The following is a 26,169-nucleotide window of genomic DNA, read 5'->3' as shown; positions in this document are numbered from 1 at the left end:
AATACTCTGTTATTCACTTACAGCTGCCAAAACATAGTACAGTGAAATAATGGTCTGCTAGCCTGCTAAACAAGTGTCCAGCTTCCACAATGCCTGTGCAGGCAGCTCAGTGGACAGAATTTCTGTCCTGCCCAATCTGCTACAATGAGTTTGATGAGAATGTGCACAAACCCATCAGCTTAGGTTGCTCTCACACCGTGTGCAAGACCTGCCTGAACAAGCTCCATCGCAAGGCATGTCCTTTTGACCAGACTGCCATCAACACCGACATCGATGTGCTCCCTGTGAACTTTGCACTCCTCCAGCTGGTTGGAGCCCAGGTATGATTGAGGCAGCTCTTTGTTTTGCCACTTCGTGTTGTTGCCTTCTCCGTGCTAGCTGCAATATGTGTGCTGCTCTTTCTTCCTCATTTTAGCCCAAAAAAATGGTAAGGCTTAACTTTGGACTCTCTAGGAGTCCATACGTACTCTAAAAGCAACTTCACCATTTCAGGGCCATCTTCTCATAAAATGGAAGCGTGCTCTAATTGTAACCTGAATTCTGATTTAAAAAGGCTCTTGAACTGTGACTGGAGACAAATTCCCATTGGGAAGCAGACAATTGGCTGTCTCAATTGTCAGTAGAATGAGTGAACCTGCAGACTGCACTCGTTCATCTTAGCCTTGTGAGAAATCTCGTTCCTAAATGTCACATGTTTGGAAGTGGCTGTTTAACCAAGTTCCAGAAGTGTGTGTGTATAATTTTTTTTTAAATATGCTTGATGATGGCTTTTCAGTTGCGTTTGCAGACACTGGCTAATCAGGCCAGGAATGTTCCCTGCGCTGTCTCGTAGCAGTGGCAAAACAGTGATTATATAATCAGTACTGCACTTTATGGAGACTAAATAAGTCTGTTCCCCTTATGCTGATTCATGTGCTTTTCCATGTTACTCTCTCTCTAACACCTTGGTGAGGCAGTAAGATGATGTTATTTACTTTGCTTTTTAATGTCCTATCACACGCCTTGACACAGCTGTTGGTAATGATGTTATGTCAGAGTGTTTGTTTCTCAAGTTCACGTGATCCTTTCCTTTTTTTTATGTGTCAGATCATTGTTGTGATCTCACAGCATTTATTTTCATGGTCTCCTAACTCCTTGCAATGTATTCCAAACAATTAATTTATTATGACTAACACTCCCTGCGTTTTCCTTATCTGACCTTGTTACTCCAAGCTTTTTTCCACCGAGTTAAGTTTCCTGCTTCTTCTCTTGGAAGATTTCAGCATGCCAAAAAGATGCTTAAATCATTTTTAAATTTTGCTTTATTACATTCTTGCTAGTTCACTTTATCCTATAGCTTTTTTTGCAGTAAATCCTGCTGATCTGGTATACTGATCACCATCTTGTGTTCTTCATCTTTTAGATGTTGGTTATTGTTTTCTACCCTACTTCTGTTTTTAAGGTGTTGAGTAATAACAAAAACCATCTTTCATCGCTCTAATCTTCATCTTGGGCCCTTTTTGTTATTCCCTATGCCATGTACATGCCCTGGGTGGGTCCTGTGTTTCCCTGCTCTCAGAGCAGTGCACATCTGCAGTGTTATGTAATTAATGGTGATGTGGGTACCATCGAGGAGGTCAGCCAGGTGTATGTAATTCTGCTCCCCCTTCCTCTCCCTTGCATTTTTTTAGGTACCTGATCATCAGACAGTAAAGTTGAGTAATGTAGGAGAGAACAAACATTATGAAGTAGCAAAGAAATGTGTTGAGGATTTGGCACTCTACTTAAAGCCATTAAGTGGAGGAAAAGGTGAGTCTCTGCTGAGCAGTGGAATTTTGATGCTTGCTTTTAACAGCGTTGTGTTTTCAGCACTGATTGTAAATGTCAGTGAGATAATACTCTCATTTTTCTAATAAAATTGCCTTGTGTCTTTAAAAGCTTATTCACACTTGTGACACTTGTTTGTGGTTTTCTTATTTTTAAGTTTACAAAATACTCTTTAATAATACTGCCTTGGGGCTAACTTTCTACTGAAACTGAACTTTCCCCAAAGAACGGCTTTGATGTCAGTTTAAGATTTTAATTAAAGTTCTTTTTGATAAAGAATTACACAGAGTTGCCTAAGAGAAAGGAAGGTACCTGTGACTGGTATCCAAGTCCTAGAGAAAGAGACATACATTGTCAGACATTTTTTTTGTCTCACTCAGATGAGTTTGATGAGAAGCATTGCTTTGCCTTTTCTCCCTTTCTCTGAAGGTGTTGCAAGCTTGAATCAGAGTGCACTGAGCCGTCCCATGCAGAGGAAGCTTGTGACACTGGTGAATTGTCAGCTGGTGGAGGAGGAGGGTCGGGTCAGAGCCATGAGGGCAGCTCGGTCGCTGGGAGAGAGAACTGTCACAGAACTCATCCTGCAGCACCAAAATCCTCAGCAACTTTCTGCCAATCTTTGGGCTGCTGTCAGGGCACGAGGGTGCCAGTTTCTAGGACCAGGTGAGGGACCTGTACATCTGCAACAGAATATTTTTAGCTGTACCTTTTCTTTACAAAGATGTTTTGAAATTTCTTCTGTTCAGTTGAAGATGTTCTGCCAGAAAGAAAGGAGAAAGGGGAAAAAAAACCCAATAAATACTAGTACAATCTTCTGGCATAAAGTTTTTGATTGTTTCCCCTTCTGATCCATTAAATGTTCTTTGAAATTGGGAGGAAGTATTTCAGAAATCCTGGCAAAGAGGAGTCAATAAGCACATGCTGTGCACAGTTTGTAATGGAGTGTAGCAGGCTGGCTGTACTGCTGCCTGTGATTGGAATTGAATAGCTGTCAATACAATCAGCCTAACCTCAGCTGCAGCATACTTTTGAAATTTGCAGTGATTTATATACATAGAAAACAAATTCATAGTTGAGAACGCAGCTAAAGCAAGCATAGCAGCAAGAAAATTCTCTTTAAAATAGAAGTTGTCCTCTCTTGACTCCTGTAACTATTGATAGCATTCCAGTACTGTTCCCATGTTTATTTTATAGTTTCATGGTGTGGCATTGAAGAGGTGTCCAGAAGAACAATAGCTACAAGGCTGCACAGTGGAGAAAAGTATAAAAACTGCACTACTGATGTGTTTATTACTGGAAGTTAGTCTTAGCTCTAAGTTTGCTGTGCTTAGAGTGGTTCTAAATATTTCTTCTAAACTAGCAACTTTCTTTAAAATCTTTTTTTTTTAGTAAAATAAAAAGCAGTAAGGCATTACATTCAATATGATTTAGATGTTCCTGCTTACCTGTTCAAATACATTAGCCTTCCTGTTTTCTGGAATATATTTAACTTTCATTTTTGTGTGTTACAGCTATGCAAGAGGAGGCACTGAAACTTGTATTACTGGCACTGGAAGATGGCTCTGCACTCTCAAGAAAAGTTCTGGTACTTTTTGTTGTGCAAAGGCTGGAACCAAGATTTCCTCAGGCCTCTAAAACAAGCATTGGTCATGTTGTGCAGCTACTGTATAGAGCATCATGCTTTAAGGTAAAAAACCACTGTTGTGGTGTGTGCTGTGCAGCTGGTTTTTGTGATGAACATGGAGATTCTTGGTTAAAGAAGGAGTGTTTAACTATTACTGTTTATTAGGTCACTAAAAGGGATGAAGATTCTTCTCTGATGCAGCTTAAAGAAGAGTTCCGGAGTTACGAGGCTTTGCGGAGAGAGCACGATGCCCAAATTGTTCACATTGCCATGGAAGCAGGACTTAGAATATCACCAGAACAGTGGTCTTCCCTTCTTTATGGAGACCTGGCACATAAATCACACATGCAATCCATTATTGACAAGGTTTGTCAAAGGGATGATTTTAGTATCTTTGTAGGATTAGTTTTGACTATTAAATGTTACAAGAAAAATCAAAGAACTCCATTAATTAAGTTTTTGTTCAAATATTAATTAAAATTAGATTGAAATTTTTTTCCCTGATGTAGCATATTCATCATATGAAATACTTTAATTAACTTGTTGGTGTCTTATGATGAAGCTTCATAGGGCAGATTCTGAGTTGAGAAATAAAATTTCTCTCCACTGATCCTCTCTATATGCCATCTGAAGACACTGTATATTGCATTTAGGAACCAATGTCATTAATACCTTTTTAAGATCAGTAATTGACAATTGTAAGATGCAGCACACTAATGCTCCCTTTATTTTCAGCTTCAATCTCCAGAATCTTTTGCTAAGAGTGTACAAGAATTGACAATTGTCTTGCAGCGCACGGGGGATCCTGCAAACTTAAACAGGCTGAGGCCTCATTTAGAGCTCCTGGCAAACATAGATCCAAATCCAGGTATGCAAATCAAGCTTTTTAAACATTTCTTGGTATTCTTCATATCTAGCAAAGTAAATTGAGATGATAACCTCCGTTCCTGGTTTTGAAATTCCCATCAATGAATATAATAAAGTCTTCTTCAGGGCTCTCAGATTTCTGTCCTAGTACTTAATGTTGTAAAGTAATACAAGATGTGCCTCTTATTTATGATACTGGAATTATTGACAGAGTGACAACCCTGCTTTTCATCATTTTAGATGCAGCATCTCCAACATGGGAGCAGCTGGAAAATGCAATGGTGGCTGTAAAGACTGTGGTCCATGGGCTGGTGGATTTCATTCAGAATTACAGTAGAAAAGGCCATGAAACTCCACAGGTAACCAGACTTGGTCATTGCATCATGTCTTCAACTTCCTCTCTCATTTACTGGGAGATGCAGCTTTGAAGAATTACTGTTGATTTGAAATATTTATAGCCTTTCCTGTGGGATAATTGATTATACTGTTATTTACTGCATTCAGATTTTGAGAACCTAACATTTGTGAATATGGAATGCAGCAGAAGCGGCCGTAGAGAAATCCATACAAGGACAACTTAGCCCCTCAACAAGGAGTGTCCTTGTTTTCCTGATTAAAAATGCAAAATGTAAAAACATGCCATGGATGTATTTTCTGTATTTTAAGCCTACTTTTATGTGAATGTCTGATAGATGGTAAGAGGAATGTCTTGTGATTTTTGTTTGTTGTTCTTTTTTAAGCCACAACCAAATAGCAAATACAAAACAAGTATGTGCCGAGACCTTCGACAGCAAGGGGGGTGTCCAAGAGGAACAAACTGTACATTTGCTCATTCTCAGGAAGAGCTTGAAAAGTGAGTGTGGGAGACTTTTTCCTTTTTTTTCATCCTTTTAATTTAAATCCAAGCAATCTACAGAGATTTTTGAAAACATTCTCTTCGTGTATTCATTCATTTGGAGGGACTCTTGACATGGCAGTTCTTTATATGAAACTGAAGATACAGCAAAGCAATGTCTACAGACTAATTCCAGTTTTATTTTTTATTTTACCCCATATGAGGTGAAATTTCCTTTCCTGCAATTGAGTGCAAGCTCAGTGTCTTTGAAGGATTGGTTATATTACGTACAAGAGGGAACATTAATTACATTTTAATTACTTAAGGAGTGAACTGCGTTATTGAACAATATGCAGCTCTGCATTCTTGAAGTTGTTTTCACCCAAATGCATTTTTAAAGAACTGCAGAATGGGTCTTATAAGAGGAGAGATGATTTTGGGTTCCAGTTGTTGAAAATAAGTTTATAATTTTTGGATGTCATGTTCCACGTCAATCCCTTATTCTTGCTAGTTTTGCAAATCCATTAAACTTCACAATAAGCACTTTCTATAAAATCTTGTCTTTTGTGTGTTTGCACATGTTTGTTTGTAGATATCGCTTGAGGAACAAAAAAATCAGCGCAACAGTGAGAACATTCCCCCTTCTAAACAAAGTTGGCGTAAACAGCACCGTCTCAACCACCACGGGAAACGTGATCTCTGTCATAGGAAGCCCTGAGGCAACGGGCAAGATGGTGCCAAGTACTAATGGAATAGCTAATCTAGAACCTGGGGTTCCCCAGCTGATCCCCCGCTGTGCAGACACCTCCCTGAGAGCTCTGGACAACACCAAGAAGGGAGGGAAGACTGGAGCCAATGGCCAGAACGCTTCTGGGTCCCCCACAGAATCACTTCCTGAAAAGTAGGTGACTTTTTTACATCAAGACAATTCAACAGAACATTTTGCTTTTAGATTATCTAAAATAATAAATGGGGTTTGTGGGTGGCCAACAGATACTGAAGTGTGGTCCTGGCTTGCAGTAATTGCTGGTGCTCAGTGGCTGCAGAGCTGTGTAGGGTCTTGTACTGCAGTGCATTGTTTTAGCTGTTCACTACTCATGTGCAATGTAGACAAATGGTAAAGCTCTCAGCTTTTCAAAACCTTTGTCTTTACCAGAATACACTTATGAAGAGTATCAAAACATTTATGTCCATTTTTGAGTTCTCCTAGGAGAAAGTCTAAAATGTAGCATCAGTTCAGGGTATGAAAAACAAAATTCCAGAGAAAGTGTCAAGGCCCAAATTTCCATGTTACGTGGGAGTGTACAAGAAGAGGTGACTGACTGAAATAAGTGAAGATCTGTTTAATGATTTCTTGGTAATCCTTTTCAGTAAAATCGGTTCTCCACCCAAGACTCCTGTAAGCCAGGCAGCAGCTACCTCAGCTGGTCCTCCTAATATTGGAACAGAAGTCAATTCTGTGCCTCCAAAATCCAGCCCATTTGTTCCCAGAGTACCTGTCTACCCTCCACATTCTGATAACGTTCAATATTTCCAAGATCCCAGGACTCAGCTGTCATATGAAGTTCCACAGTACCCACAGACAGGTGAGTGTGATCAGCACTGATTAAGAAATAGCTCTGAACTTTTCTCTGAAAAAATATCTTTTATAAGAAATAACTTTTATGTCTGTTTTGTTTATTTTATTTTATTAAATATCAGCTGAATGTTCTCTTCATGGAATACTAATCTTGTTAATTGCTGGGTATGTGAGGGACTTGAAGTTGGGTCCCAGTGTTGGTGGTTCTTGCCTTTGTGTGCTGTATGTTATACAGCTTATACTTCAGCCTCCAGAAGAACTTGAATCTCAAGGTCTTTCATCTACTTTTTCCTTTGTTAGCATGTAATTGTTTTTATTTAGGCTTGCTCTTGCCATGGCCCATCCATGAGGGTATCCCTGGGCAGGATTCAGAGGCATAGCACACCTCTGCTGGGAGGCTTACATGTCTTTGTGCTTGCTGGAATGTTTTTGAAAGGTTCCAGTTATCTTTTTAGGTTGCACTGTGTATGTTTATATTCAGGCAAGCAATTGTGGTTTTTAGCACTGAGTCATTCACAAGCTCTCAAAAGGTAGAGATGTTGAGGCAATCCTCTCCGAAGAAAGAGCAATAAATCAAGTGTGAAATAGTTATTTATAGACTTTTTATTTTTTAGTAATACAGATTTTTATTTTAGAGAGGACTATTTTAACTTCCTATATAAAGACTTGCTGAAGATTCTGTGTTTTCAGTTACTTAGTTACACCACAGTACATAGGAGCAATATTGTCCAAACTGGGTCCAGTTGGTGAAGGGCCCGCGCTGCATCTGCAAATGTGGTTGTCATACATGAAATGATATTTAACAGAAGCATGGCAGGGTCAGTAAGAGGTGTAAAGTGTGACTCCTCATTCTCTAAGGTACTTACCAAGGCTATTTACAGTTTTCTAAGGTGTAAAATTTTGGGTCATTTGTGGTTGCGTTAAATGTGTATTTTTCCAATTTTTAAGGGTATTACCCAGCACCTCCAACAGTACCAGCTGGTGTGGCTCCCTGTGTTCCTCGCTTCGTGAGGTCCAATAACGTTCCAGAATCCTCCCTCCCACCTGCTTCCGTGCCATATGCCGATCATTACAGCACGTTCCCCCCTCGAGATCGACTGAATTCTCCCTACCAGCCTCCTCCTCCGCAGCCCTATGGACCAGTCCCTCCTGTCCCCTCTGGAATGTACGCTCCAGTCTATGACAGCAGGCGCATCTGGCGCCCACAGATGTACCCACGAGATGATATCATTAGGAGCAATTCTTTACCTCCCATGGATGTGATGCACTCTTCTGTCTATCAGACATCATTGAGGGAGAGGTACAACTCTCTGGATGGGTATTACTCTGTGGCTTGTCAACCTCCAAACGAGCAGAGGACTGTGCCTTTACCAAGGGTAAGTGAGAGCCAGGAAGGGAAAGCTCCATGCAGACTTGGTTCTGAAGGTCATTACTGGAAAGCTGGTAAATAATTAGCATAGACCTGTTTATTGCAGTGATCGGGACGTGCGACTTGGACAAAGTTCTTGGTTTGTTTCTAACTTCAAAATGGGCTTTCAAAACAGACCACTGTCATCTGCATCTGGACCAGAACCCCTTTGCCTCTTTAATGCCCATGTATGTTGATTGAATTAATTGCATATCTAAGATTTGAGTTGCCATACATGGGCCCACAAATTCTTGTGAAATTCTTCAAGTGATATCAGTGGAGGGTTACAGACCCAAGGAAATTTGGGGAGCCAAGTGTGTCCCATGGAAGTATTTGCCTTCTGATTAGAGTATGATGGGATATCCAGTCCTGTATTTATTCTTTCTAGGAGCCTTGTGGTCATTTGAAGACTGGTTATGATGAGCAGCTGAGGCGGAAGCCAGAGCAATGGGCACAGTACCACACACAGAAAACTCCTCTGGTATCGTCAACCCTTCCTATGGCAACACCATCTCCAACACCACCTTCTCCTCTCTTCAGTGTAGATTTCAGCACAGAGGTGGGAAGCCAAAGAACCTCTTTATTTTCCCTTCCTGTTTCTGTAAGATGCCATTTAATACTTCTAGGAAAGATTTCCTACCTGCCATTTATTGTTCATAAAATTAAGTTAATTTTCTAGCAAAAGGAAAGTGATATCTAATAATGATGCAATTCAGTTTGGTATTAAGGTGATGCATAACATGACTGCAGAAAAAAGGTCAAGAAGTGAAGTGATTCAATTCAACTTCACTAAATGAAATGTAATTTTACTGACCTCACTTTGTGAACCTCCAGGTTTTTGTATAAGGAATAGCAGTTGTGTTTTCCATTAAAGTACATTGCCTTTGATACTCCAAATGGCTTGACTTGATGAGTAGCCTTGAATCAAACTCCAAGTGCTTATCAAGTCCCAAAGAATGCATTCCCTTAAAAGTGGCAAAAAGCACTGGTAGGACATTGTGTACTTCTGTGATAAGTCCTGTAAAGAAGAAGGGGAACTCAAGAAATAGCAATAGTGCACTTTTGAAGAAAAAAAAAAAACCACTTAAAATACTTTATCTCTCTAAATGAGATACATCCAAAAAACTGGTTTGAAAACCACTGTGCCAAGCACTCTTAGCTTTGATTTGAGTTTTGTTGGGGATATTTGAGATATTAAGAATAATTATTCAGATCAGATCTTGTAAGTGTACCTGAAGTGCCTTATGCATGTATTCAAGGCGGATCAGGATTTAGTCATTTTCACCCAGGTTGGAGGGTTGTAAGTGGTACTTTTATTTAGCACTGGCTAATACATTAAAGGAAAATGCACGGCTTCCTCTCGGTTAAGTTACTGTAGATATTTGCCTCAAGAAACCTGACACTAACACAGATTCCAGTCTCAAATCTTGGCAGGCCAGGCAGTTATTTGTATGGCAAAATTTGCCTTCTGACAGCTGCCAGGGGCACTGTTTTAAAATTTGACAAAACAGCTTATGTTGTCCCCAAGTCAAGTCTTCAATATGGCTGGAACTCCTTGATTGACTTTTGAGATACATTTACTGCTATTTAATTAAATTATGTTCTCATTTTAAAACTGAATTCCCTGTTTTTATTATTTACTGCTTATTTATTCCCTTTTCTGTAGTTCTCAGAGAGTGTCAGTGATTTGAGTGGAACTAAATTTGAGGAAGACCATCTCTCTCACTATTCACCGTGGTCTTGTGGCACTATTGGCTCTTGTATAAATGCTATCGACTCAGAGCCCAAGGATGTGATTGCCAATTCCAATGCCGTGTTAATGGTAGGGGTTTTCTGCATGTTCTCTCATTAGTGTGATGATCCTTCCATGCTGAAGTGTCTTCTGTTTGGTTAAACCAGCCTTTAAAAAAAAAAAGGTCATAGTTTCCATTAGTAGTATTTTAAAGTAGTTCTGCTCATAAGTTGTTTGGAATATCCTTTCCCAGTTTTGTAAATAGGCATCTATGATGAGAAAGTTACTGGCCAACTGAAGAATGTGCATAACCTCAAATGAGTCTGTGTGTCTCCTGTCTCCTGAATCTGTAGGATTTGGACAGTGGGGACGTTAAAAGGAGAGTGCATTTATTTGAAACGCAGAGAAGGGCAAAGGAGGAAGATCCGATAATCCCGTTCAGCGACGGACCCATCATCTCCAAGTGGGGTGCAATCTCCAGGTCATCCCGCACAGGTTATCACACAACAGATCCAATCCAGGCCACTGCTTCCCAAGGAAGTGCTACTAAGCCCATCAGTGTATCAGGTACAGCTTCAGGCTTTGTGTGACAAGAGTTCATCGTTTACGCACACCGTGAGCATTTCATCCTCTTTGTGCTTACTGCAGCTATGAAATGCAAAGAGCTAAAGAATGTGTGTATCCCACTGAAGAGCAGAGAAGATGGTGAATGCTGTCTTAATTCTTTTGCAGATTATGTCCCTTATGTCAATGCTGTAGACTCAAGATGGAGTGCCTATGGCTCAGATTCTGCCTCCTCAGCACGTTATGCGGAACGGTACGGACTCCTTCCCGAGCTCTGTTCACAGCTTTTCCTGTAGCTTGCAGTTCTTCAAAGTCCTCTCTGTGTGTGGGGGCAATCTGGATTGTCTATTAATAGACATTCTTAATTTTAAAGTAAAAGGCTTTTTTACCAATCCAGCATAAAGCCTTGCAAAAAAACTAGGTTAAAACTTGTGTAGTCTTTAATACTTAATGCAGTTAATAGTGCACAATTACTAGCAGTGTATCCCTTGAGAGACCTATCAAAGAACTGGAGTCAGGCACTGCCAAGTTGTCATGTCAAAATCTTGAGTAGTTTCAGGTTTTCTTGCCACGTCTCACCCATGTATAAAATAAGGATGTTTGCTTCATATAATACCTTGAAGTATTATGAGCCACAGTGAAGATGAAGAACACATTATCTAAATCACATCTAGTTTCTGTCCAAAAATCTAACATTGATAGACTAATGAAGTTATGGGGTGTTTGATTTAGAGAACTTCTTTTAATTCCTAGTTTTGCCTTCTTTCTTTTAAAGGGACAGGTTCATAGTTACAGATTTGTCTGGTCACAGAAAGCATTCCAGCACTGGAGATCTACTGAGTATTGAATTACAACAGGTAAGACCAGTTATTATACCATGAGGGATTTTTAATGTAAAAGAAATTGTTTAGTAAAGTGTTTTTAAATAAATTTCCTTAGTGTAGCTGTCTGACTGCACATGCTTTAGGTGTAGTGTTTGGTAACTGAGCTGTTTCATTCCATAGGCCAAAAGCAACTCCTTACTCCTTCAGAGAGAGGCAAACGCGCTTGCCATGCAGCAGAAGTGGAATTCTCTAGATGAAGGCAGTCGTCTTACCTTAAACCTTTTAAGCAAGGAAATTGATTTGAGGAATGGTGAGGTAAAGAAAGGGGTAATTGGGATGAAACAAATCTTGGAGGATGTTTATAAGTGCATGAATTTTAACTAAGAGTTGAAACTTGGTTTTAGCACTCCCAAATATCTATTGCACTGTGTGCAAGCTGAGTTGCTGTTGTTGCACTCAGTTATTTCCCTGAGATTAGGCAGGTGCACCTGCTATGCTGCTGCTCTAAACATGCATTTACAAAAGTGGGAAGAATGTGACAATCATTTTCATGCAATCATTAGTTTTTGTCCAGTTGTACATGTTAAAATTTAAACATTTTGTCAGTGGGCTCAAATTTCTTTAGTATTCATTTTATCTGTTTCAGTACTTTATTCTGATTTGATTTAGCCTTGTATCCTATATTGTCCATGCATGAAGCTCATTTTTGTCTGACTAGCTCTCTTGTGTTGTAGAAATGTTGTGTGCTAGAAATGCATCTTCTGTTTTCACTTTAATTCTCCAGTATTGTGTGATGCCAGTGAAAAGCCAACTTGATATTTAGAGAACATATTAATTCTTTTTTAGACTGATTATCCTGAAGACTGTGCAGACACAAAGCCAGACCGAGACATTGAATTGGAGCTGTCAGCCCTCGACACAGACGAACCCGATGGGCAAGGGGAACAGATAGAAGTGAGTAACAGTTGGGTCTTTTCATTAGTCTTTGTAGATTAGTATGTTGATAGCAAAGCCTTTTGGTTTTAGTCCTAGTAATGACACCCTTTATTTAGCACCTGGGGTCTTATGCTTCTCACTCATATACCTGGCAGTTAATACTAGTGAAGTTAAAAACAGCTCACAGTTTATACTGCTCTTGTCATTCTCAGCCATCTTTGAACAATTGGCTTTTCCTTTAGTGAAATGTGGTAGACATTCCAATAATATGACATAAAATGAAGGAGTTTTATGACCAGACTCCTGTTTGCATTAGCAGAGTGTAGTAGAACTTCATAGGAAAATGTAAAGCTGGTAGGGACAGAGTTGATGGGCATTTCTCCTTCTCTCTTGTAGGAGATTCTGGACATACAGCTAGGGATTAGCTCCCAAGAGGATCAGCTGCTCAATGGAACAACCGTAGAGAACGGGCATCTGCTAAAGCAGCACCAGAAAGAATCTATGGAACAGAAGAGACAAAGTTTAGGTGAAGACCTTGTGATTCTGTGAGTGTTAGACAAAACAGCAGTGTCTGCCAGTGTTAGACAAACAGAAGCATCAGAATAGTGGAAGCATGGTTGTGTAAGGATGAACTACGTACCTGCTCAGACTTGGATTAGACATCTGCACTGTTTGTACATGGTGGAGTGAGAAGAACCTGTTAAGAAATAGAATTAGGCCACAAAGCTGAAAGTCCCAGGCTGGTACCATTGTTCGTATGCATCGTTGTAATCGTACACACTGAAACGTGTCACAGCTGTTCAAAATACCTTTCACAGTCAGTAAGCAAAAAATGCAGAATATTTTTATAGTTAACAAAAATTAAGAAAAACTTCAAAAGGTTAAATGGCGGACTGTTTGCACAAATCTCCATGGAGAGGTAGATTTTGAAATACACTATTTTAGGTTTATATGTTCTGTAGTCTTTAATGAGTAAAGCAGCCTTTGAAAATGAGGCAGACTACTTTAACATCTCGAGGTTACCATTCCAGAGGAAGATGTTTAGCCTGTTGCTAAAAATGAGTTTGTCAGTATTTATTTAATGCACACAATTCAGTTCCGGATACTTGTGCATGTCCTTGTTTAATATTTGTGTAACTTATTTTTCTCCTCAGGGAGGAGCAGAAAACAATCCTGCCCGTAACTTCTTGCTTCAGTCAGCCGATCACAACATCTGTTAGCAATGCAAGCTGCCTGCCCATCAGCACATCAGTCAGTGTTGGCAGCCTCATTTTGAAAACTGCTCACATTATGTCTGAGGATAAAAATGACTTTTTAAAGCCTGTTGCAAATGGCAGGATGGTTAACAGCTGAAAGGCATTCATCTTTCCAGCTTGTGACCACACCATGGAAGCATTTACACTAGCTTTTTATATATATAATATATATTATATAATGTATATTTTTTTTAAAAAAAATAATATTGGGGTCATGCATTTCCTGTGGACTCTTTGATACTTCAAGCCCCTCTCGCATTAGCATTCTGAAGAAAAAAAAACTTACTTTAGTAGGGTAAGGCGTTCACTTTCCACAAATGAATGGAATTTGGACATGGTTTTACTTAAGCTTAAAGCAGCTTTTTATGAGTTTGTAGCAATCCGGTGCAGTATCTGAGCCATTCTTGTTGAAAATGGCTTCTGTAGAAAACTAACAACTCAGTTATTTAAACTAGCAGGATCCTACGATGATACATCTAGTGAAAGGAAGACTAACTTATTTGTCTCTATTTTGTTTCACGAGAGGAGAACTTTTGTCTTGTTGCAGCTGCTTTTTCTTTAGTTGTGGAACTTTGCATGGAGTCTTGTTTCCTGTTGGAAGACTGAGAGGTGTAGATTTGGACTTGAGGCTTTTACAGGGTTAACACACCTTCAGCTTTGCACTGCTATGTTATTTGCAGGTCTGTGGGGCAGTGCTTTGCTGCAGCTTTTGGTTTCCATTCCCCCCAGTTTATGCTTTAGTACTGTAGATACACATACACAGGCTACTTGTCCAAGTAAAGTTACCAGAAGTAAATCAAGTGCCTAAGTCCTCCAGCTAATGTGCTAGGTATTGATTTCCCCAAGCTACACATGAAAGAATTTTCAACGATTTTGAGAGGTTATGCACTAATGTAACAGCAATTTTGGGTTTTTTTCTTACTTTTCTTTTTTTCGTTGATAGTTCTCAACTTGGAGATTATAGGATCCAGATGACTTGGCAAAAAGTATCAGGTGCTCTTGGCTTTCCTTTGAAAACCCTGTATCTAGTGTTTGCACTGACTAACAAGATGGTATTGCTGTTTTTTGTACTGTTTTGTTTTAATTTAAACTAAATATTGGGAATTTAAGGTGGTTGTAATTACCTTTGTTAAATGTTGTTAATCATAATCTTGTATTCAGGTTTAATTTTTGTTTATTCAGTGGCAACTTATTTTCAAAGACCTTGAAAATACAATGAGATAGCATTATCTGACCTTCAGAGTGCTGAAAACTGTATGAATTTATGCCCTGTTAAGAGGTGACAGAGAATCATGTTAGACATGTCAACTGAAAATTGGTTTTTCATAAATACACATGAACTAGAGCCCTGGGCATATTTTTTTGAGAAGCTTAAAAATCCACTTTTTTTTTCTTTTAAGAAAGCAGGACTCTCCCTCCTGATGATTACTCTCTTCTTGTTTGTCCTCTTACTTTTCTTTGTGACGAGTTTTACATTTTTTTATGTTTTTATTAACTTCTGTGAAGTTGTTTACTCTGAAAATTGTACTGGAATATTTTAAGCCAAGCTGATCTTTCACCAGGTGTACTGCATGTAAGGGCTTTTCCTGCTAGCAAAATGCTTAAAGAGGATCATGTTACTGGTCGTCTGAGTTGTTATTTTACAAAATCACAGCTATGTGGTCGGGTAAGATTTTGATAACTGTTTTGTGCACGCTTCTGGGGGGTGGGGGTTGGCATTTCCCTGAGGGTTACTGATTAGACTTAAGTAAATATTGGTGTTTGATATCTCTCCTAACGAACCTGTCCATGAAATAATTATGTTGTAAATATACCTGCAAATCCAAGGGTTAGTTTTGATATTCTGGTGTCAGTATGGAAGATCTTACACATCTATTTAATACTCCAGTGTCAAGGAATGTATGTAGAAAAACAGTCAAGTAGTCTTTTCTTAGTTTCCTTTGGCTGTTGCTGTACCTTCTCCAGCCAGTGCCACCTCACTAGGGTTAGACTGACGCTTCTTTCACTCGCTACGTGAAGTGAATGGATACAAGAACCAGACCACCTTTGTCACCTTAACTTATTTCCTATTGATGTTAACTTTAACTTAGAATGTTAGACATAAATATGATTGTTGTATATTTTATACCAAGACCATTCTGTAAATATGAATTTATATTACTTTTGAAATGCTTCTGAGATACTATTATTTGCTGTACAATGTAATTCCAAAACAGATATGCAAACAAGTATGTCTCTTTCATGGATATTTAAACAGTGAGATCTTCCATGTTGAAGGTGATGTAATTTTTTTAAAAGATTTTTAAATTTTAAATTGCTATTTTGTTACAAAAATAGAGAAAATATAAAGGTTTGAGAAGTCCTTATTTGCCCTCAGGGAAAGAGCCCTCTGTGCACCAGAACTCCACAGAACATCTTCAGCATGATCTGAGGGTGAATATATACTACATAAATTGATTGTGTATTTACCTTAACTTTTTAATTTTAAAATGGCAATTTTAAAAACTTGGTTGTGCTCTGCTGGAGGGGGTTGGGATAAGCTGCTTACACACATTTGCCTGTTTGTCCAGTGAAATAAGCCTGACATATTCCTGCCAAGGTCTTGGCATATTTAAGAACAAGTGTATCTCTAGACTCTTGTCTGCAGCGGGAGGTCCCGTGATAGAGCAGTTCTCTAGGATGACCATACACTTCATGTGGAAAGTTGGCTCTCAACTGAGGCTAGAGTTTTCTAGTTGAATTTTTAACCTATAATGACAGGCAAAAGAATTATTTGAGGGTTTAACAGCATGCTGGCTTTGTCTTACGGTTTTAACACTGACTGGGTGGTTTTTGCCACCAAACTAATGCCCTCCAGTGCCCTGACAGGGAGAAGAAGCTGCAGGTGGGAACACCTGGCTCTGGCTTCCTTCTTTGTTGAAATTTCAGCCCTTGACCCTTTACAAACAAGTATGTATTCATTTGTTAATTGTAAATCAGGTGCCTTTGGGCTATGGAAGGGCTTATTTTCTGACACTGAGAGAGTGACTTACCTTTGTGTGTCAATAGCAGTGATGCCCATTTAGGTTTTGGCCTAATTTACTGTGCTGTCAGAAAAGAAGGCTCGGAGCAGATCGGGGAAAGAGATTGGCTCTTTTGCTTTGCTTGGACAAGCATTTTGGTTTGGTTTGGTTAATTTTTATTTTTTTTTCCCATTAGGGGTACAGCAGGGATTTCACATGCAAGAGAGACAGGAATTATTAGTATCTAAGTTAATTGTGTTGCCTCACTACCTGGATTCATTCCTTGGTTTGCCTCATTTCCCACATAGGTCTTAAAAGAGACTAATGCTTGTGCTGGGAGAATGCTTGTGTGAGAAAATAACTATCTGTACATTCTTAACATATACTTAGAGCAGAGTGATTGCCCTGCTACTGATATTTTGTTCCTGTAAACAGGTGACAAGAAATGAATCTTAGTGTTTATGCAGATTTTGCATTGTAGAATGTATACTAGACCCTTCAAAGGCAAGGTTAGACTCTTTGCAAAGCAAACTGGCGTTGGTTCTTGGTAGTCTAGTACAGGGACACTAAAGTTTGGCATTTGATTTAGGAAAAAGAAAACAGTTGCACACAGCTGATTATGTTAAATAAGCTCTTAATTAAGCTCTTTGTAGAAGTCTAATTTGGAAGGTTTTAGTGCTTTGATAACTCAGTTGAAATTTTAATTTCTCCTGTACTCGAGAGCTGAATGCTGTTCTTGTATAATAGTGTACTAGGCTGGATGAGGTACAAAATAATGCACAGTGGTCAGAAACAGCTGAGGAAAGAACGCTTAAAATAACTCAATCTAAACTCGGAACAGTTCCAAACATTGGTTTTGTTTGCTTTTTTAAAGCACAAGTTGTCAAGTTGTACCTGTTGCTGTACATAAACACTGTATGCCAGCAGCTCCTTGATCATATTTGTGAACAGACTTTTCATTATTAGACTGGTATTAAAGGAAGGTGTTGAATTTGAGAGTGTAACAAAATGAGAAATGATCAGATGATCTATAGGATGTAAAAGTCCATTTTTATGTTGTAGTTTAATCCCTTTGTTAGGAAGTTCCCTCTCATTGAGGGACCTCTTCTGCAAGCAGAACACAATAAATGTGCTTTTTTAAATGACCCAATTTCCCAGTATAAATGAACAGCTGACTTTGGCAGTAGTCATCCCCCTGCATCTCTTTGCTGGCAAGGGAGCAGGACAAGGGTGGGAAGAATCCCCAAAACTGTCACTGATGAAATGAAACAAATCTGAATAATCAAAGTGCCCAATGCCCAAACATAATTCTACACCCCATTTATTTAAGGATGCTTGTGGAAGCTTTTAATCACTCGAGATTCTGCTGTAAAAGCTGAAATAAAGCAGAGCCTGGCTGCGTTTCTTACTGCCAAAAGCCAAGGTCATTTGCACATAGCCCATGGATTTCTCCAGAGTAGATCTCCGTTACCCAAGGCATGGGAATGCATGCGTTTTCTTAGCTGGGCAAACAAGTACATTATACAGTAGTTGTGATACAACACACGTGGCTTTGATTTGTACTGCACATACCCACTGTACAGCCACTCCGAAGTATTGTGGTTAGCTTGCAGCATCTGCTGTCGCATTGATACTGTTTACTGCGTATTCTTTTCCCTGGAAGTTTTAAAGAAAATTTTTTTTTTCTTGTTGCATTGATTACATTTTATAAATTTGCTTAGCTGGAAAGTTTGGGAAAAGAGGCCTGTTTGTCAATTGTACAACCGATTGTGAAGCTCTAGTGTGAATATTTTTACGTCTGTATTAGACATTTTCTTTGCAAATCTATTGTTCGATTGAAATGTAAATGAAATAAAAGATGGTGTACACCCATCATGTATAAAGCAGGCACCATCGCTACGATGGATTTAATGCTCATTTTTATGGCGCATTCTCAGCTTCTATTTAAAACTATAATTTAAAGAAAAAAAAAATCTGTAAAATGAAATGGGGATATATGGGGGAGTAAATTCTATTCCGTTTATTTCGGTTTTGATTCCCAATGGTAATGTTTCCCTTCGTGTTAGAGTAGGGGGGCCCCGGCGGGGCCCATGTGTCGCTGTAGCACTGACGTGCAGAGGTTGTAGCTTTGGCTGGGCACGGATAGAGCATCCCGGTTCGGTGTTTGAGAGACTCGATGGAAGAAGTTTGCAGTATTGACATGTATTTGCATGCACGAATAAAAATTATTTGTCCACCTTAACGGGCTGTTTGTCGTCAGCGGGGGCTGGGGAGGTCCGGGGGGAGCGGAGGGAACGGAGCCACTCCGGGCTGGGCGGAGCGGGGCCGGGGGCGCGGTCGGTGCCGTTCCCTGGGCGGGCGGTCCCCCCGTGCCGGTGTCGGTCCCGTTCCCTGGGCGAGCGGTCCCGCCGTGTCGGTGCCGGTGCCGTTCCCTGGGCGGGCGGTCCCCCCGTGCCGGTGTCGGTCCCGTTCCCTGGGCGAGCGGTCCCGCCGTGTCGGTGCCGGTGCCGTTCCCTGGGCGGGCGGTCCCCCCGTGCCGGTGTCGGTCCCGTTCCCTGGGCGAGCGGTCCCGCCGTGTCGGTGCCGGTGCCGTTCCCTGGGCGGGCGGTCCCCCCGTGCCGGTGCCGGTGCCGGTGCCGGTGCCGTTCCCGTCGCGGGGCGGCGGCAGCGGGGCCGGGCCCGGCTCCTCCCCCGGCCGCCTCCTTCCCGCCGTGCTCCGCGCAGCGGCCCCGGAAGGCGGCGGGAGCGGTGAGGCGGCGGCGGCGGGACTGGGCCGGGGCAGCGGGGCCGCTTGGCTTCGCTCCTCTCGGGAAGCGCCGCTCGGGCCGGTGCTCCCGGGCCCCGCAGAATCCCGGGTCGGGGCGCGGCTCCCCGGGCGGGCGAGGGGCGGCGGTGCGGCCCGGGGAGGGCGCGGGGAGCGGAGCCGGTTCGCTCGGGGCCCGCAGGGATCACCGGCCACAACCAAGCCCTGGTCCCGCCCCAGGTCCGGCCCCGCTGCGGGGCGGTCCCGGTAATCCCGGGCCATCTGGCGCTGTAATCGGCTGAATCTGGGGTTAGCTCCCGCGGAACCTGCGGCGTCCTAATCCCGGGCCATCTGGCGCTGTAATCGGCTGAATCGGGTTAGCTCCCGCGGAACCTGCAGCGTCCGGCAGGAGAGCCGGGCTGAGTCCGTGGGCAGGAGAACCGGGAGCCAGGCTCAGTCCGTGGGCAGGAGAACCGGGAGCCAGGCTCAGTCCGTGGGCAGGAGAACCGGGAGCCGGGCTGTGGCACACTCACGGCCTGGGCTGGCTGGAGACCCCCGCACCATCGAGCGTGAGCCCACATCAGCTGATCTGATTAAAATTTCTTCTTCCAGGTCTTGGTAGAAGCTTGTCTCTGAAAGACTGGGAAGGAATACAGGTCAGAACACTTTAATTTGTGTAATTACATTGATAGTTTTTCAGCTCAAATAAATTGTTGTTGAATAATGCAAGTAATACTCGGTAGCTGGGAATCGGCCTGATGGAGCTGTCCAGTGAGGCTCTGAGGTTTTAAACTGAGTTTTAAGTTGTGGTTTAAGAATTAAGCCAGGTGACTGACTGCTTCGAGGGCTGTTTGAGAGTGGGCTGTGTTCTCCTGGTGTTAAAAACTGCCCCGAGGAAATGAAGGACCATGGTGATGCATGTTTGATCAGGAATGCATCCTCTCTTTTGTTACTTTATTTTTAGAGCATAATGACTACTGCGGATGATAAACTGCTTGGTGAGAAGCTGCAGTATTATTACAGCAGCAGTGAGGGTGAGGATGAAGACAGTGAGAAGGAGGATAAAGAAGGGGAGAGCAGCATTCCTGAATGTGTAGGCGAGGTGGAGCTCAGCAGCGATGGCAGCGCTGTCAACACAGGTATCATCATAGCAATGTACTTCTCTTGGACATCCCTTGTTTATTGGAAATTTTGTATGTTCTTTTAAAACTCTTATTTCGAAATGAAATTCCTGGGTTTATGCATATTTGAGTCAGAGGCTGATCAATTCCTGGCTGTTGTCTAACATTATTTTTAATAGCTGTTCTTTTTTTAATGTTTTACTTCTCTTGTGAGAGAATTCAAATTCAGCATCATATCTGAAGCAGTCAGGTTTTGGATAGAAAGCTGAACAAAAGGCTGATTTGTACAATTTGGATGATAATATGTCATTATTTTTGTTCTAATGAAAGCTAACAATAGGGGAACTCTTGTGGTTCTATTTCAAGAGCACAGATCTTTGGGACAGATTTGAGTCAGAGGCTGATCAATTCCTGGCTGTTGTCTAACATTATTTTTAATAGCTGTTCTTTTTTTAATGTTTTACTTCTCTTGTGAGAGAATTCAAATTCAGCATCATATCTGAAGCAGTCAGGTTTTGGATAGAAAGCTGAGACAAGGCTGATTTGTACAATTTGGATGATAATATGTCATTATTTTTGTTCTAATGAAAGCTAACAATAGGGGAACTCTTGTGGTTCTATTTCAAGAGCACAGATATTAATCTTTGGGACAATTATATGAGTAGCCAAGTTGAATAAATTGTAGCCTTCTTATTAAAAAAAATAGAAACTCAAGGACATGCAAATGGCAAATGACTTATTTCAATGTTTTGCATTGAAAGATATGTATAGAAACTCAAGGACATGCAAATGGCAAATGACTTATTTCAATGTTTTGCATTGAAAAATATGCATAAACAAAAACGTTTATGACTGGGTCGCTGTTTTACTGATTTATAAATTATTCCTTGATTGTAAATGGTAGGTAAAATTGTGTTGTCTTTTTTACACGAAATGGCTCCACACTTACTTGCAGGTCCCAAGGGAGTGATCAATGACTGGCGCAGGTTTAAGCAGCTGGAGACGGAGCAGCGGCAGGAGCAGCGCAGGGAGATGGAGAGGCTCATTAAGAAGCTGTCCATGACCTGCAGGTCTCACTTGGATGACGAGGCTGATCAGCAGAAGCAGAAGGAGCTTCAGGAAAAAATCAATGGAAAGGTAGGGTGGCACAAAGGCATTAAAATGCCACTTAAGTGTTTAACAGTTTTGTTCGCCTGTGATGACAAATAAGTGACTTAGCTGCGATACCAAAGAAGTCCAAAAGCTTTTTCCAGATTTCTCATCTGTTGATCAAGTCAATCTCAGGGGATTAATAAGAAGAGTTGTCCAGCAAAATTATGAATGTTGCCTCCCCTGCCTGCAATTAGGAGCCCTTATTAGTATTTAGTAATTAATAATTAGTATTTAGTATTAAGTATTAATTTAGTATTTAGGAAGTGGGTGTTGAGAATTTAACTCTGAGCTCCAGAAATTGCAGACATTGGATGTAGTGAATGGTTTTAATCAGCTGGGCTGTTAACTAGCCGTGAGTTGTAGTCAGAGAAGTTACTAATTTGCAGACATGTCTGTGCCTTCAGATGATGAAAGTTGGCTGTGCTCTCCTGTATCTTGAGTGGTGCAGGTAAGTTTAATGAAGCAAGTGACCAGATACAAAATACATAAAATCCTGTTAATTTCAATTCTACAGGCACGATGGTGCCACAAAATATTAACTGAAAAGCTAAATAAAGAGCTGGTGAGAAAGAAGCTCATCTTAGGTCAGGCAGTTTCCAAATCAGCGCTCCCAGCTCGGTGAAAGCACATGGCCACCATTAACCTGGATTAAAGTGGGAGCATGGAGCAGCCACTTGTGTTATTAGTGCAGCTTGTGGAAACTGGAATACCCAGGGCTGAAATCACTGCTCCCACTGTTTCTAATTAGATCAGAATGGAGTGTAATACACAGCGTGCTTGAGCCTTCATGGGTTGTACTTTGCTGTTATTAAAGATGAGTGACCCACATTAATCCTCTTGATTTATGTTCACATTATGTAAGTGACCCATATAGTGGTGCAGATGTTTTTCAGGAATCTGTGTGTTTTTTAGATGACTTTACAGGAATACAGCATGATCCACAATGATGAGGATGATGAGGAATTCCTGCAGCGCTACAGGAAGCAGCGGATGGAGGAGATGAGGCAGCAGTTGTACAGTGGGCAGCAATTCAAGCAGGTGTTTGAGATCACCAGTGGGGAAGCATTTCTGGACACTGTGGACAAAGAGCATAAGAGCACACTGATCATGATCCATATTTATGAAGATGATATCCCTGGCACTGAATCCCTGAACGGCTGCATGATCTGCCTGGCTGCTGAGTACCCAACAGTGAAATTTTGCAGGGTGAAGAGTTCCCTCATTGGTGCCAGCACTCGCTTCACTAACAATGCCCTGCCAGCCCTGCTGGTCTACAAGGCAGGGGAGCTCATTGGCAATTTCGTGCGCATCACCGACCAGCTTGGAGAAGATTTTTTTGCTGTAGACCTGGAGGCTTTTCTGCAGGAATGTGGTTTGCTGCCAGAAAAAGACCTACTGCTCCTGACTTCTATACATAATCCATCTGCATGTTACAGTGAAGACAGTGATCTGGAAATAGACTGAGCCATTTATGCCAAGGGCCCGTAGGTGTAGTTGTGCTGTGGGATGTTCTTGTGCTAGGGATTGTTCTCTCTCCTCCATTGTGTGGGTATGTATTCCTCCCCTTCATGCACTTTGACTTTTGCTCATTAAAAATAACAACAAATTCCTAACATTTTCTTAAATTAATTCCATATCTACAACTAAAACAGTCTCATTTCTGTGCAATTCAAATGTGTTTTACTTACCACGAAGTTCTAACACGATTCAGTCAGTTTAGGAGATTGTTGCAATGTCTCAGCATCCTTGCACGTTTCAATTGAGATGTGGCCACCAACTCCCTAAGAAAATAACTGAGACTACAAATTGAAGAGTTTTTAACATTCAAGACTTACTAATCTGGTGCTGAACAGCACCAGTTAAAAGTGTGAGGTCCCATGTTCCATTCCAGTTTGCAGTCTCCTTCCTGGGAGTATCTTGTTCTAACACTTGGCCTTAAATTTTTGTTCCTTTCTCAGTTACAAATAACAACAACCCCTGGCTTCCTCTTGAAAATTGTTTTTCAGCTGGAGAGAGTTCTTCTTCCCTTAACCTTCCCTGAGACATAAATGCAATTACATTCTTAATACATTCTTGGGTTCTAAAACACCTATCCTTGGAGTTCACAGCAGTCACTTGATCAGAAAATGAGCTCTGCCTCATCAGAGAGACTGCCTGCTACAAAGAGCTCCAACCTGTGTGCTGAACAGCAGCAAGGAGAATTTTATTGGCAAAATGCAGAATTAGGACTTGAATAACCTCAGAATTTCATCCCATGCTAAAATTACTAAATTAGTGGTAAAGTTCTTTTCTGTCTGCCTTCAGTAGTAGTAAGTAGACTATCATTACCTAAATACATGACCCAATGTAATGCCATGTTTAATGATTAAATTTAATTGCAATTTTTATGTAAAGCACTTTGGAACATCAGAAAGAATTGCAGATGTGTCTGTGGATTCTAATAGGATGTTAATAAGAATGGATTTTGGACTAGAAAAAGAAGAATTTCTAACTGTATCTATTTCGACTGTGTTTTAAAAAGTAGTATGAAAAGAAAAATAAATAATCCGTAGTTTAAAATGACTGAGTTGGCACAGATTGTAGCTGTTTTAAGGAAACTGGCAGAAATCCAGGTTTTCAAATGTGGTGAGAGATTATTTCTTTTCATCTGAAAATTGCAGAAAAAAAACCCTATGTAAGTTATATGGAATTAAATCATTGAGTGTGGATATCAGCACATTTAAGGAAAATATCAAAGTAAATGTAACTCATATCCAGGGTGAGATTCAGTGAAGTCTGCTGTGCAGACAGGGTGCATTTTAGCATCATCATAAAGCCTGTCTTGGAGAGGGGGTCAAGGCAGAGTTGTCTGCTTGAGTTGCTTTGAAGTTCTATTTTTATAAAGTGCTTTTTTTTTGCCCCCCATGGCAGCAAAACTGTAACAGGATCAAACCCTCCCCTGCTGCTCTGTGTCCAATGGCCTGGAGCAAGGTGAATCCTGGTGAGGAACCTCCTGTGCTCAGGTAGGGGAGAGGTGGTTTGCAGTGCCAGTAGCAAAGAGGAGAAGAAAAAAGGTCTGAATCCAATTAATCTTTGATCTGGAAGAATATACAAGCACAAGGGAGTGAGGGGAGAGAAGCTGTGCCCTAACCCTGCTGCTCGTTCATGCACAGGCCTCACAGCTGTGAGCAGGGAGAGGAGGCTGAGCTGGGAAAAAGCTGCTGCTGCTTTTGCCCTTTCTTGAAGCTGAATTTTCAAGGAGTTCTATAAATAGGAGTTGAAAAAGCACTTGTCATGTAGGTGTGCAGCCTCTGGGAAATGTTCTGTTTTGGAAGGAGCGGCGCAGTGCAGGGAGGCAGCCAGGAATGGTGGGTGTTACAGGCCCTCGTCCTGGCATCACCTGGCTTTGCTCACAGTAAAGATGTTCCAATACAAAGAGCAGAGTTTGGGCACAGAATGTGAGGGCACAAGGAAGCAGGATGGTTGCTTGGCAAGGGCAGGAATGAAATCCCAGCATGAGCTCAACACGGACATTTAATCGTGGTGCCAGCACGGGTGCCCCGCAGTACGGGACAAGATTTAGCCAAGAAAAGATTACACTGAGTTTTTCTGGCCTCCCATCTGCCTCTTCTTTGTAAAATGTTCAAAATATGCCTTTGCTGAAAATCCAAACAAGTTTTCCTGTTTGGTCACTGGCCTGACTCCTGTGGCAGGGGGGCTGCTCAGTGAATCATTGCCTCTGAGACCACACAACCCCAGATGCATGTTTTCCTTGTTGCTGCAGGAACCCAGGCAGCCCCATCCTCCTGTCCCTGTCCATCCCCACCGCAGGCAAGCCACAGCTGGGCTGCTCAGAGGCATGTTTAAAAACACAGAGGATGTCCTACGAGCTGTGTTTACCAAGAGCTCAAATAGAGGGTACTTCTGGCAGCACTCTCCAGAGCACAGCAGGGAGCCCTTGCCGTGGTTGGTGATGCTGGTGGCCCACACCATGTGTGGGTGCAAACACTGCCTTGGATGTGGCTGTACCTTATGCTGGGCAAACTGGTGACGGTGGGAGCGATTTCTGCAAGTTGCCATGGCTGGAAAACCAGCACAGAAAACAAGAGCTCAGCAGTGCTGGGCTGGGGGGAGCTCATTGTGCAGGGCTGTGGGTGCCTGGGCTCCTGGGGGAGATGTCAGTAGTGTCTTGGATGCTGTGCCTGGGGTTGGTACGTGTTGGTCCTTCAAAGAAACGATATCATAGCTTTTCCTGCTAGCAGGAAGGAGGTGCTTTGCTGTCCTGGACTGGTTGGAAGCGGTGCCAGGTTTGCCAGCGGTGGCTCAGCCGAGCTATCCCAGTGGAGCATTCCTGCCTGGCAGAGAGCAGCCAGGCGCTCTGGGTGTGCCCCGGGGCTCTCGTGCAGTTATCAGCTGGTCCCAAAGCAGCGCTGGCAGCCCCCGATAGCCTCGAGCAAACGCAGGATGTTTGTGGTTTAACTGAAACGAGCCGAGCTTGTGCCTGTCGCCAGATGGAAGGGAAGGATGCTCGGGGCTGGAGCGGCTCCCTGCCACGAAGGGAAGGGAAGGGAAGGGCGGTCACGAGCACAGCTGGAAGCGACCGAGCACAGCTGGAAGCGTGCGGGGAAGGACCGTGTGCTCCTCTCCATTGCTGCTCAACACTTCTGCACAGCACAGTGAGGCTGGGAGCACTGGGCTGTCCGTGTGCCCAGGGCCAGCCAGGGGAGCACAGAGCAGGTGA

The 26,169-nt window shown here is 41.9% G+C and overlaps 1 protein-coding gene and 1 non-coding gene across 12 annotated transcripts; both read left to right on the top strand.

The window, feature by feature from the left end:
- RC3H2 (ring finger and CCCH-type domains 2) lies at positions 1-24,011 on the top strand. Of its 11 annotated transcripts, XM_041407018.1 has the most exons (23): positions 3-320; positions 1,671-1,788; positions 2,236-2,469; positions 3,318-3,493; positions 3,596-3,796; positions 4,166-4,298; positions 4,538-4,656; positions 5,038-5,150; positions 5,725-6,033; positions 6,504-6,718; positions 7,660-8,087; positions 8,508-8,678; positions 9,786-9,941; positions 10,205-10,418; positions 10,584-10,668; positions 11,191-11,272; positions 11,420-11,554; positions 12,086-12,193; positions 12,572-12,701; positions 19,789-19,832; positions 20,141-20,315; positions 21,253-21,434; positions 22,362-24,011. In XM_041407018.1, exons 1-23 carry the CDS (start codon positions 90-92, stop codon positions 22,911-22,913), a joined length of 4,311 nt encoding a protein of 1,436 aa, XP_041262952.1. In that variant the 5' UTR covers positions 3-89; the 3' UTR covers positions 22,914-24,011. The 11 variants fall into 11 exon arrangements, with proteins under 11 accessions (XP_041262955.1, XP_041262954.1, XP_041262956.1 ...); XM_041407019.1 differs by lacking the exon at positions 9,786-9,941; XM_041407021.1 differs by lacking the exons at positions 19,789-19,832; positions 20,141-20,315; positions 21,253-21,434; positions 22,362-24,011 and adding an exon at positions 14,994-18,675 and having other exon boundaries at positions 1-320.
- On the top strand, positions 3,964-4,077 carry LOC121337161. The gene has a single exon (XR_005952857.1). It is a non-coding gene; the product is annotated as a small nucleolar RNA SNORD90 (small nucleolar RNA).
- Positions 24,012-26,169: the final 2,158 nt, after the last annotated feature.

The sequence above is a fragment of the Onychostruthus taczanowskii genome, unplaced genomic scaffold (genome assembly GCF_017590055.1).
Source record: "Onychostruthus taczanowskii isolate IOZ18803 unplaced genomic scaffold, ASM1759005v1 scaffold25, whole genome shotgun sequence".
NCBI lineage: Eukaryota > Metazoa > Chordata > Aves > Passeriformes > Passeridae > Onychostruthus > Onychostruthus taczanowskii.
Note: the sequence above shows the minus strand (reverse complement) of the source record. Positions and strands in the feature narration are given on the sequence as shown.

Bases quoted from the DNA above. Each gene is read 5' to 3' on its own strand.
- RC3H2 (XM_041407018.1), top strand. From the start codon at position 90: ATGCCTGTGCAGGCAGCTCAGTGGACAGAATTTCTGTCCTGCCCAATC. The intron at 8,679-9,785 runs GTGGGAAGCCAA...CCTTTTCTGTAG, and splicing joins GTGTAGATTTCAGCACAGAG to TTCTCAGAGAGTGTCAGTGA. The intron at 12,194-12,571 runs GTGAGTAACAGT...TCTCTCTTGTAG, and splicing joins GGCAAGGGGAACAGATAGAA to GAGATTCTGGACATACAGCT.